The sequence below is a fragment of the Myripristis murdjan genome, chromosome 14, assembly GCF_902150065.1.
Source record: "Myripristis murdjan chromosome 14, fMyrMur1.1, whole genome shotgun sequence".
Classification (NCBI taxonomy): Eukaryota; Metazoa; Chordata; class Actinopteri; order Holocentriformes; family Holocentridae; genus Myripristis; species Myripristis murdjan.
In genome coordinates this window covers 13674107-13687395 of record NC_043993.1, presented here as the reverse complement: position 1 = coordinate 13687395, position 13289 = coordinate 13674107, and the positions used below count along the sequence as shown (strand labels likewise).

The 13289-nt window shown below is 42.2% G+C and overlaps 1 protein-coding gene across 4 annotated transcripts in view; it reads right to left on the bottom strand.

Annotated features, from left to right (window-relative positions):
• Window positions 1-13289, bottom strand: part of nbeaa (neurobeachin a) — a 115418-nt gene that overhangs the window by 22048 nt on the left and 80081 nt on the right. For 2 of the 4 annotated variants that reach the window (XM_030068808.1, XM_030068809.1), the window contains exons 28-38: window positions 12728-12908; window positions 11590-11714; window positions 11391-11459; window positions 11057-11225; window positions 10282-10664; window positions 9710-9846; window positions 7366-7520; window positions 5679-5805; window positions 4751-4870; window positions 3009-3136; window positions 1531-1592 (exon numbers count right to left, since the gene is read on the bottom strand). In XM_030068808.1, coding sequence (XP_029924668.1) covers window positions 1531-1592; window positions 3009-3136; window positions 4751-4870; window positions 5679-5805; window positions 7366-7520; window positions 9710-9846; window positions 10282-10664; window positions 11057-11225; window positions 11391-11459; window positions 11590-11714; window positions 12728-12908 — 1656 coding nt within the window. The remainder of the gene's footprint in view (window positions 1-1530; window positions 1593-3008; window positions 3137-4750; window positions 4871-5678; window positions 5806-7365; window positions 7521-9709; window positions 9847-10281; window positions 10665-11056; window positions 11226-11390; window positions 11460-11589; window positions 11715-12727; window positions 12909-13289) is intronic. The other 2 variants (XM_030068810.1, XM_030068813.1) reach the window with 1 other exon arrangement.

The window sequence follows — 13289 nt, the reverse complement described above, 5'->3', positions numbered from 1 at the left end:
AGTGTATGCGTTTATATGAGGCTCCAGGCTTCTAAGCGGGCTAAGAGTGTGGTTGAAAGCCCCAAACGATCAGAGCTCCATTAGCTCCACTGGTCCTGATGGTTGTGAAGGACACGTGGGAGCGTCTCCGGTTACCTCGCCCATCCAGAGGATCAATATCTGGGCTAAGGTTCGCTCTCCTGAGCCCCTAATGGCAGGCGAGGCCGGAGCCTGGTGTAATACTATACATGCTGACAAGAAGTAAGACAGGAGAGCAAAGGAGAGGGAGAGGGAAGGGAGTGGTGAGAGGGAAGGCGAAGTGGAGAGTGGTAGAAGATGAAAGCAGCTGTCACTGAAACAGTGAGTTAAAATGGATCTAGGAGACCAGGAGAGCAGAAGTGTCGACAGCACGAATCAAATTGGAGCTGGAAAAATGAAGACCATGCTGAGAAAAAAGTAAGCACAAGAGTGAAATAAGGGAGAGGAGACCAGAATGGAGTTGAAGGAAAAAGAAGAGTGGGCTGAGGGTGTGAGAACCGAAAAGACAGGAAGAGCTCCTCCAAGGACAAGAGCAATTGAGGACAGTCAGCATCCGGCCAAATGAAAACACAAAGAGAATAGCCGGGCTAAAACAATGAAGAACATTAAAGAAGGAAAGAAAGCTTTGTGCTGGTGAGTGCCGTCTTGTTTTTAATCAACTGAATATTGTTGTGAAGGAACAAAAAATAATTTGATTTGATTTAATTTGACATATATATTATACTTACTTATTATACTTACTTAATGCTTATATTATCATTAACTATTATAACTATTATAACGTTAAAGAGAAAAAAATTGTATTTTTTTCATGAAGCTTAATGTTTAAAAGCCAAACTGACGACTTCAAGTATGTGAAATAGGGCTGAATGATATGTTTAAAAAAATCATAGTGTAATTATTTTGACAGATACTGTGATTGCAATATGCTTCACAATTTTTGTGGGAGTGTTCGCTTTTGCATCCTAATTTAAATTTTCACTGAAAAAACAAATAATAACAATGATGATGATGATGACGAGGTTTTTGTGATTTTTGCTTCCCAAAAAATGCAATTCGAACGCCAGGGACACAACACATCATTTATAATTAAAAAAAAAAAAAAAAAAAACATTGCAACTCCTGCGATTTGGATATTTGGTCATACTGTTGTGTTCAATATTTCAATGAATTATTCAACCTTGACGTGAATCCTTAGGAAAATACTTTTTGTTCGGTGCCTGGATATTGATTTGGGAATGGAGTGTACAAGTTGATATTATGTTTCATCTGCAATGCGCTCACTGTCAGCCATGATGGCTACACAGCAGGGTGGGTCTACAGCTAGACAGCTCTGAGTTCACTTACAACCAGGCGATCCAAATGAGAAAATATTATTTGATTGGGAATGACTGATAAACATAAGAAGTTACTGGGTTGGAGAAAAAATGCCCATCCTCATATGTGTTAAGATAGACAGAGGGACAGATGGATGAGGAGATAAAGAAAGAAAGAAGTGATAAGAAAACCAACCTGAGAACAGAGCAGCATTACCAGCTCCACCACAGACGTACTAGACTTCATACACACCAGACCTGCAGCACAGAGACACACAGCACAGTCAGGTGTCTCTCCCTCTCTGTCTCTCTCACTCACACACACACACACACACACACACACACACACACACGCACACACGCACACACGCACACACATACACACAGGCACACAAACACACACCCCACTCAAAGTCAAAACATGCCATAAAAGAAGAAACTATAGCATCAGATGTTATAGCTGCAGTGTACAGTATATAGTCATATTCAGTTTCAAAAGAGCATGCCACACAAAGGACAGACATACTGTGGAGAAGGAGAGAAGGGAGGAGAAAGGACAGGAGGAAAGGACAGAAGGACAGAGGAGAGCAGAAGAGGAGGAGGAGGAGGAGGAGGAGGAAGAGGCGGAGTTTAGAAAGGACAGGGAGAGATTTACAGATCAACATAAAGACAGTGGATCACGTAAACAGGACACCAGGAAGCAGGTGGGCACAGGAAGGGGACGCACCACATTTAGCACAATCTACACAGCCTGATGTAGTCACACAGTAGAGCTTGACCGATATGATGACTGGCTGATAATATGAGCCCAAATTAACCACAGATACATCAGTATCAGCATATACATTAGCTTATATGCAAATTAGTGTAATGCCCAATTGTGAACTGGTCAATTCTGTGGTCCAATATTTCTGAATACTGATCGTTGGGTTTAATTGATTAGGGAACTTGACGTATTTGATTCATGGTTGGAGGTTGAGAAATCACCCCAAAAAGGAAAAAAAAAAAAAAAAAAAAACTGAAGAAAGCAGCATGGAAAAAGACAGACTATAATGTATCGTAGGCTAGTTGAAGTGTTAATAAGCCATCCAGGGTTTAATGTTTGTTGTAAAAGGATGCAAATAGACTATTTGTTGCTGTGGTGTCTTAAAGGCTAGTAAAAACATTCAGAAATTCTGTCAATCTCTCAAATCAATTCAAAAACCAATTATAGAGAGGTGCATTTTTATGAAAACCCTTACTAAAAATGTATTATGTATATAAAAACAGTTGACAAAATATTGTTATTGGAAGTTTTTTACCCATCCAGTATCGGTCAGGCTCTATACCGTAATAGTAATACTGGTACTAACACATAATCTGAAGTAACAAAGCTTTCATTTGCTAGCTAGCTGTTTGCTAATGGTGAAAAATACAACTGACTTCATACCTTGTTGACGAATGAGTGAGGCAGCCAGCTTATTCTCTCTCTCTCACACACTCTCTCTCTCTCTCTCTCTCTCTCGCTCACTCGCTCACTTGCTCACTCACTCACTCGCTCACTCACTCACTCACTCACTCACTCACTCACTCACTCACTCACTCACTCACATATTGCGGTGAGGGACAGTGAATGGGAGGACTCCACAGAGAGACGCCAGTTAGAGATAAAGGAGCCGTGTACAGCACCTGTACCTTCTATGAGCAGTTCCTGCCCATGGCTACCCAGCAGCGTCCTGGAGAGGAACGGGGCAAAATCCACAAAAATCTCCCTCAGCAGGGGGGCCACCTTCTCCAGAGCGCGCTCAAGCTTGGTGGTGATACTGTGGGGGGGAAGCAGAGGGAGAGGGAAATAAGGGAGTGAAGGGAGGTGAGAGAGAAAAAATGGAGGAACAAAATGTGAGAAGGGCAAACATACAATGTCATACGGTAAAAAGACAGGAGGAGGAAGGAAAAGGGAAGCGGGAATGGGGAAAGACAGCAAGGCCAGAGAAAAGAAGAGAGAAAAGGCAGGAGAGCGGAAAAACAGGACATATGACAAAATAAGGGGTAGAGAGAGGGAAGGGCACATGGAGAAGGGTGAGAGAGAAAGGAATAAAAGAAGTCAATTAAGTCAGTAAAGAAGTACGGACACAGAAGATGCAAAAGGCATGATGCAGAGTTAAAAAAACAAAGTTGCAGAGAGCAAAACTTGAAGTTATGGTTTGGTATGGAAGCACTATGCCTGGGTTAGTACAGGAGATGAAGGGTTAATGGTGCTATGAAGATCAAGGGCTAGTCTTTTGCAGATAATAAACAATGTGTGGTAGCACGAGTGGAGCTGGAAGTGCAAAAAAAATGCTAAACCTCCAAAAACTGTTCTTACGCTTGACTGCACCAGGTAATATCTTGCCAAGCTGAAGTTGTGTTAGCAAATGCTACAAGATCTAGTGGTGGAAAACAATGTGTGGGTGTGTGTATTTGTGTGTGCGCACGAGCATGTTTGTGCTGTTGTCTATCCTATACTCTATTGAGGAATGCGGAGGAGAAGGCAGGGAAGTGTCAACAGCATGAGTACAGCGTTCTGTAGAGCATACTACAAGTATGGAGCCAAGATGGCCGTGGAGTTCAGTGTGTATTCTTTGCATTATAAGCATGTGGTTTCTGGAGCAGACCTGGGTCACTTGGGTGCCGTTCACATTAGCATCTTGGGCCTTGACAACTGAGGTTATGAACTGGAGTCGTTTATGTTCTGTATCCATACACACACGTACATTTAGTGAGTGAGAACACTTACATGTATGGCCGAGTTACTGCTGTATTTTCACATCAACTACTGGTTGTCAAGTCCCATTCCTGTCCATGCATGCGGAGCCAGGCTCATATGCATTGTAACTTCAGTCAATTTCAACTGTTGCTACCTGTTTTGAGCAGGACTCATTACTACTACTGTAGATGTTGCTTTCATTCAGAATCCTACTGAGTGTGAAAATGACCAGATTAGGTACAAAAAAAAAGAGGAGGGACAACAACATTTAGCTCTAATGTGAACGGGGCCGGAGCATTTACAAATCTTCATTTTCTTTTAACCTGCTTGGAGTGCCAGATGGATGGTGTTAGCCATACAGGACAGTAAAAAAGAAGCTGCAGAAAAGTTAAAACAAGCACTTCAAGCAGGCTTAAGCAAAGAAACACTGTTTGCAAATAGAATTTGACACAGGTCTGATCTGGAGGTCGGGGTTACTGTGAGAAGACGGCCATGCCAGAAGAGACAGTAGTGGCTGCACCAAAAACAAAACCTAAAGCAGCAGGCCTGAACCAGAACTGAGTCTAATTTTTGAGGCTGTCAGGGAGGATGTCTGTCCTTTCTCGCATGGCATTCTGGAAACATTAATTAGTGGCTGGGCGTATTAGGGGTGCGTGGTGAAGACTGGGGGCAGGACGAGTGTCTTCCTTGCCTAAAACACTGTCCTGCATCTCGGGGGGCGGCCTGGAAGCCTGCCAGAGAGCTAAAAGACTTGAGCTCAGGGGGCGTCTGACCGCTGCGCAGTGCACACTGCTCCATCTCACAATAGGAACTGCAATGCAAACCACACACACACACAAACACACACACACACACACAGACATGCACTCGTATTAAGGGACACATCCACACACACACTCATGAATGTGCGCGCACACACTCGCACAGACACACACCTAAAGACATAATCAATACTATCTATTATGTGTGAGTTATGCTATGATAGAGATAGAGATAGAGATAGAAATAGAGATGCAACAATACAATAATACAAAATATTATAGTTTGCCATACAAATAATTATGTTCTAGGATTTTTCAACTGTTTAATATTTTATTGGTGAGTGTGCGAGACAGCTACAGTGTGTGCAAACACTGATGGAACACAACAAGTTACATTTATGACTGTTTTATTTACACTTAGTCAAATATATTTTGTGACATGAACTTGGATTGTTGACTTTCACAGAGGGAATTAGTAAACCTGGAGTAATTAGAGGTGATGTGGAGTGAGTGGGGAAGAAGACTGACACAATATTAAAATAATGCTAAGGAAAGTCTTTGCATCTATGTGTGTGAGAGAGCACAGAAACAACATATTTACCCATGCCAGACAAAACTTATCTATCACTAACAGTTGTGAGAGTGAAGCACTTGTGAAAATGATTCGGAAGATATAAGGGACTGAGTGATACTATGGATGGAATGACAGGGGGGAGAGACGTCCAAGAAAATGGAGAAATTGAAGAAAAAACAGCTGAAAGGAGGAAGCGGAGAGAATAAATGGTTGAGGAGGTAAATGAGCAGTTGAAGCGCTGGGGAGCATTGTGAAGGCAAGTGGCACAGGAGTCCCCCTCTAACCTCATGTTCTCCATGGTGTCTTCTGGCATGGGCGCCACTGTCTGCACCGCTGGCAGGTTCTTACTGGTGGCCCCGTTGACGAACGACGAAGAAGAGGAGGAGGAGGAGGAGGCTGAGTCTGTGGCACCTGGGTAGAGGACACAGAGAGACAGACACAGTGATGAAAATGAGCGAATCAAGTGTGAGAGAGATCAGCTGGTGAAATCATTTTAATGTTACTGATCAGTTGTGACCAAACTCAATTCCGATAGCGTCTCTTGAGAAAAGCAGTTGCGTGTCTTCTGGTAATGGCTCTTGTTTGTGAAAATAGCTTTATTCACGCAGAATACTTTCCAGTGAAGAAATCCATTCCCTGTCCATTACTAATGTATTGCCTGTAATGTCTGACCGGTTGAGTACAAAATGACATTTTAACAATGAATCTGCCCAGTATGATGATGCAAAGAAACACCTCTGAGTGGCTATAAACTGATGAGTAGGGGGTTTGAAATGTGATTCCAATCGAAGTTCTACAGATGCATCCCAGCCCAGCCATTCTGGTTGCTCATTTCAAAAAGGATTTCAAACTTTTTTGTCTTTTGCATCACTCGCAACACAACACACAACAACGTCAAATCCAGAAGAAGTCATGCTACTTCCAGCAGAGACACTGTAATAAACTTCCTGCTGGCACTTTGGGGGGAGGCTTCTGTACATTCTCCCTGCTTCCGTGTTGCACAGCCAGGTCACCAGCGTATGTTGTTACTGACGTCGATGTCATTGCCACAGCAACCCATGCAGAGAGGTTGGTGATGTCTGGACGTCTGGTGATCCGATCACTTGCAAATAACAGTGCAGACAGTCTGTCTTAAAGATCTGATTTGAGAAACAAATCCGCTTTGCCTGCAGTCTGAACAAAATCTGCATGACCTCTTACCAATCACTGTATTAAATTTAACCCAACTGTGATCTGCTACTCTAGCTGTATTATATTTGTGCTACTCAAGCACAGAAACAAAGCAGAAACAGAAAAATAGTTTTCCAGGCTCTCTGTCTCTCTCCTCACCAGACAGTATGTCAAATCGGTGCCCTCTTTTTAATTTAAGTATGTACAGTAATAGTGCACTGAAACACTATCATTCCTTCTCATTTAATGCGAAATGTGGGCCAAGTTGTATCTAATAATAACTCTTACCAAATACCAAATGTGTGTGGTGTTTATAGAAATGCCCAGCACAGCAAACAATGTTAAATTAACTACTCAATGTTTTCTTGTATATGGGGGGGGGGAAATTACAAATCCTGGCACATGCTTTAAATAAGCTAGTACAAATGATGAATTTGCAGATACTATTGGCTGGGTTTATTACAATTTTAGCTTATTCTGGCTGTCAAAGGACCGCATCTTATGTGGAGGAAAGCATTAAAGTCTGGCATATCAAGAGAAGAAATTCACCACTGCTTCATCTCACAGGCTTTGAATTCCTGGAGGCTTTTCAGACAAACACCTCCGTCATACTGCAGGTGTCTAGCTGCTGTTCTGGAGCTAAAAAATAATTCACAGGAGTAAAAATATCCTTAAAAGGTACAGGCTTGAGAGGAACATTAACAGCAAAATAGCAAATCATTGTTAGCATGTGTGAGAGAGTGTCTCGTTGTGTCCATGTGTGTCTCACACACAAGTTTACAGATGTGTGTGATCCCTCACCTGTAGTGTTGATCATACTCTTGGGTGTTGCAGTTGCAGCAGCAAAGATGTTGGGTGTGCTGCCAGGAGTGGCTGCTCCGCTGGTGGTGGGTGTGCCCACTGTGTTGACCGACAAGCTGCCGGGAGGAGGCTTCTTCACTGGCACCACAACGCTCCTTTGAGGGGCAAAACAGACACGTGACACACCAATGAGAATACATGGTGCACTTCATAGATGCTCGGGACAGAGTACCACAAAACGAGCTCATCTGTGTTTGTTGGTGCAGGCAGAGTCTGTGAGGATGCACACACAGGATCGGCCCCAGTGAGACACTAGATGATGCTGAGACTGGATGTGTGAGCATGCGTGCTAGGGCTGGGCCATATGGTTGAAGTCAATATTCTGATAAGGTCTTAGAGATGTACAATATATATCATATCATCGGTATTGGCTGATACCGGCTTTAAACTGAGACATTGACACTGACACTTTAATTATGCCTACATGGTCAATGCTCCAGTGAATACAGAGTATCCAGTATGCATTTTGAAAAGCAATATTATTTTATGTCTGCATCTGCCTGTGGGCCATCATGATAAGAGCAGCCACAATAACATGTTAATTCCACTTCAGGAGAGACGTAATGATGTAAAAAAAAATATGTGCATATATCAGTATCAGCAACTGGCCAAAGTTGGAAAATATTGGCATATCAGATATCAGCAAAAACATCAATTTCATGCATCCCTAGTTGTTGTTTTTTTTTTTTAAGTTTATGTATAATTCTATTACTAAATATATATATCATCATATTACTTGTATACAGTATGTAAAATCATATGTTAAATAATTTGTGTTCATCCAATTGAACCCAGTATTCCTTAAAATGCCTAATTTGCCTAACCGCATGATTCTGCTGAAATAAATGATGATAAATGATAATACTGAATTACTGTCCAGCTCTGTTTGCTGTAGCTCTCTCCACTCAAATAATGCAATCCAAACACCTAAAAAGGTAGGAGTACACTTGTTTAATTCCATCCACATAGTGGGCAAGACCATGAACATATAGGTAATGGCAACATATATCATGTGGCACATTAAAATAAGATTTGTGTCTTCTATCACCAGCAGTACCAACAGCCGAAAAAGAAGTGCAAGTGTTCAAAACAACAGCCCCAAGATGGTGGAAGTTTTTTTCATTTTTTTCACATCTCTGGGCTGTTTATGAGTCATACAGGGAAATATAAGTGTCATTATAAAAAAAAAAAAGGAGAGAAGTATATATAAGTAAGCAGAATATATTGGCTGAAGAACTGATGTATCTATAAGTGAAAGTGTGCAACGGATGTGCTTATTGGTACCTGATACAGTATGCATCTGCCAAGAAATGACATGAATTGATTTGCCTCTTTCAATTGCATGAGGTCTGTCTGTATTTGGACAGTTTGAAAGGCAGCTGGATGACCCAAGAGATGATATGGAGCTGTGATCTATTATGCACACGGTCTTCAATCAATAACTTAGCTCTTAAGGACTGTCACTGAGCAAGATCAAGGAGACTGAGAGATACGTAGGGGACATATATTGTTAATAACTCAGTGGAGAGTCCATATGTTAACAGTCTGGATGGGAGAGGAAAAAATCTAACCTCTGTTCGGGGTTCATTACCTGTCATATCTGATGACTTTATTACTCTGCGACAATCTCTGCATCTCAGCATAGGAGCTGTCCCACTATGAGGGCAATATTTAACTGTGACCGATACAAGACTTTTGAGCTCAAAACCAATAAATCAAGACGGCAATTATTGACACTGATTTTGCTTTCGGTAAGGTTTAATTTTTGTGGTATCACTCTTACTGAAAATAATTCATTGTTAACCTCCTTTTAAAATTGAATTCTCAACCAGAATACTAAAACACAGATATCTTGGTAATTGATCTTCTCATAAGTCACTGTGCTGAAATCGGGTCTTATCTGTGCATTATCCATGGAACAAGTTTCATTAAAAAATGACTATATTCACCATTTGAAATAATTGCTGGCATCAAAGTGAAGCATGTTATGGGTGACTGTAAAAGGTATGAGTCACTGTAAGACCTTTGTGCATGATGTTTTCCAGAGCAGAATGATCTGTGTGTTGCAATAATCCTGGATTTAAAGTCACCTTTCCCACTCAAATGAATGTATTGCATTTTGAAACAACAGTCTTCAAATGCAGATACCATTACGTCTCTGTGAAAGGACAGTCCTGTCCAAAAACACTGGTGCACTGATCCATTGTGGTCTGATATCCTGCTTGGGCCTAAATGTCTTTGTGTTTCTCTGTCCTGTAGGCCATACACAGAAAGCATGACTGACCTGTCAAAGGAGTGGAACTGCATGGGCAGCATGGGGTGCGTCTTCAGGGCGGGGTCTGGGTGATAGGGCGTCGGCCCCGACTCCTGTCCCACCTCCCCGCCATCAACTGGAGCAGCCACCAAGCTCTTCAGGATCTCCTGTAAGGCCGAGAGAACATCCAAGGTGGTGATTACTATATATAAACCAAGCTTTAAAACACACAAAAAGGTGTTAACACAAGGCTATAAATAGTTTAATGGTTTGCCTAATGTTTAACTCATTTTAAAATTTCTTATCACTTAATTGAAGGGATGCATAGACATAGGGCTGGGCGAAATAGTGATAAATTATCAATACTGCGATATGAATCTGGGATTTTGGATGTTGTGATACTGTGTTAAGTCCGGTCTTCTCCTGGATTTAAAGGCTGCATCTAAAGGAATGCGATTTTCTGAACTAGTTACACTGTGAGGGCTGTTCTATTATTTGCCTCCACCTGCTCAGTCATTATATCCACATTACTAATGACTTTTAATAAAAAAGAGATACACCCTAACAGAAAAGACCGCATGTGGAAGAACATACAGACGCACCTTGACATTGATGCCCTTGTTCGTTTGGCTGATGCTGGAGATGGAGGAGGGTGGGGCTTGAGCCGAGTTGGGGGTGGAGCTGGGGTTGTGGGGAGAATCCAGAAGACTCTCCTGCGACCGCCTGACATCAGATGACAGACTACACAGCAGATCGGTCCCTCCTCCTCCCCCTCCTCCACCATCTCTGTCTCTGTCTCTGTCCGTCTCTCTCCCCACCAGGCCGAGGCCGAGCCCCAGACCCATCTCTGAGCCGTTCAGCGATCCGGCCACATGACCCTCCTCCCCGATGCCCGAGTCTGTGTGTGGGAGGCCGGCACGTGGGGAGTCGTCCACAGGGGTGGGAGTCTGCTTGTCTCGGTCAGAGAAAGATGAGGACGGGTGCTCTGAGGGAGGAAAGAGAGATAATGGTTGAATTCACAGCAATACACCGTGGTTATAATTAAAAATCAATATAAAAGCCATTTGTGCAACGCACTGTCAACAAATTACAAAACAGCATGTCTCTTTTTAACAGTCCATTCTCAGCTAGATCCTCTTGCTTTTCAGCTTTTATTTCACTACATGAACAAGCAATACATCTACCTCCGCCCCCCACCCCTACCCTCCCCCTCACTTTATTTTTCTAATGGTCTCATATTATTGACAAAGTATGTAATTATTTGACTGAAGCTCCTCTGAATGCACAACACCAATGCTACCATGATGACTCATCACTGGCTCATCCAAGATTACCCTCTTACACTGATGTTGCAGGACTCAAAACAAAGAGAATTACCTGTACTGGTTGGGGAGTTGATCTCATGGCGGATGCTTCTCCCTGATAGGCTGGTGGTCCTGCCAATCTCACGCTGGGGTTCCAGAATGTCCCGGTACTTGGACACCATGAGGACCGAGATGAAATAGACGACCGCCAGCGCCAGAAACTGAGCCTGCTTACTGTCATCCTGTAGCCACATAACACACAGTAAAAACAACAATGGTAAACCACATGAAAAGCCAGAGAGGAAAGTCAACGGCAAGGGCATTCAAGTCTTTGTAGCTGTGTTCAGACAATTATACATCACAAGACATGCACACATACACACACACACAGATATACACACACTTACCACATCTCTGAAGACAACAGCTCGAAGGCGATTGATGTCTACATCCTGCAGGAGTCTGTCTGGATCCTGCTAAAGAGGAGAGCGACAGTTCCAATTGTGGTGTGGTGAGTGTGCGTGTTTTTTGTGTTGTGTAGAGTGTGTGTAGTATGTGTAAATGCGTATATCCATGTGTGCACGTGCAGTTATGCGTGTGTGGTACCTTGCTGGTTGTGGAGGCACTGTGGAGGCTGTCCTGTGACTTGCTGCTGGTTAAGGAGGACTTGCATCCCCGATCTCTCTGTCTCTGCCTGCACTCCAGACAGTTCCTCACCGCCACACAACACACTGACAGACAGAGAGAGAGACGGGGATAAAAAATGTAAGTATCACGCACTGGAGGGGCTTTCAGATTTCTTGATCTATTCTGTTATGAATTTCACAGATTGTTTCTGATTTAATATTTCAAACTGACTACTGATATATACTAGGGCTGCATCAAATGAATATTTTCATCATGGTCAGTTAATTTATTGATTATTTTACCAGTTGACCAATGAAACATTTAGTCTATAATGTGTCACAAATAATGACAAATGCTGACTGGAAGTTAGTAGAGTACCAAGTTATGTCTTCAAATTGCTTCCTTAGTCTGACCAGCAGCCAAAAAACTAATAATTAATAATTTTATAAAGATATGAATGGAGAAAAGTGAAATCTTAGCATTTTAGTGATCTTTGTAATCAACAAATATTTGGCATTATTACTTGACAAATGAATCAAATAATTGTTTGATTACCGAGAGTGTGACAGATTAATTTTCAGTCAGCTGATTAATCAATTAATCAATTGTCCATTGTCCATTTGTATGTACTAACATAACAACCTGTCTGTAAATCAAAGCATGTCTTTGTTTTTAGGAGTTTGCACATTCCATACATAACCAATCACCAAACCGCACAAGCTTACGTTGATGCAACTAAAAAAGGTGTATACTTCATATGTGTGAACATATGAAGTATATTTACACACACACACACACACACACACACACACAAATGTGTGTGTGTAAATATATAGATGGATAATTATATACTATCAAATTTCAAAGGTAGACTCAGGAGGGATATGATGTCAGATCAGTGATGGAAAACAAATTCCTTGAAAACATGCAAAACGAGAGTCTATTTGCAACACCACTTTTTGTGTAACCTTGAATAATCTTCTTCGAGCTCAACTTCTGAAAATTTCTGAGTCATACCTCTCAACTGGGCCATGAAATCCTCTCTGTGAGTCTACCTCCACGGTCATAATAGTTTTAAATCTTTAATAAAGATTGAATAAATCAAACTCACACATACCCAGTCGGAGGCATTGCCTCATCAGCCCTCCCGAGGACATGTTCTTCTCCGCCTCGATCTCGCTGAAGTTGAGGGAGCTGGCGAACACCAGAACGTCCACCATGGCCATAAGACGAGACAGGAACGTGACCGCTGTCTCCGAGGACATGCCCTGCGTCGCCTCGATGTTCTCCAACTCCGTCTGTGAAAGGGCAGGAAAAAAAATACACACTAGCCAGTTACTGAATGTATGATAAGCATGTAGACACACTGACTTGGATGCTCTCTCATTCACTTGGTGGTTAAATAGTATCCTCTCTATGTAAAGAACAGACACACCCTTTAGGAAACAAATGCAGCTGGGTCTTGCATGGCCATGACCCAAACAGTCATGGCTTGTTGTATTACACAGGAATAGCAGCCTTGAGTGTCATGCTGGTAAGTGAAGTATTTCACCATACATGTATGGTGAAATCTGGCAACATGAAGTGCTTAGGACGACACACACAAAATATAGCCTGATGGCACACAGGTAATGGGAACAGTGAGATAGTGACGGTGGTGGTGTGGATTCAAGGCCTAT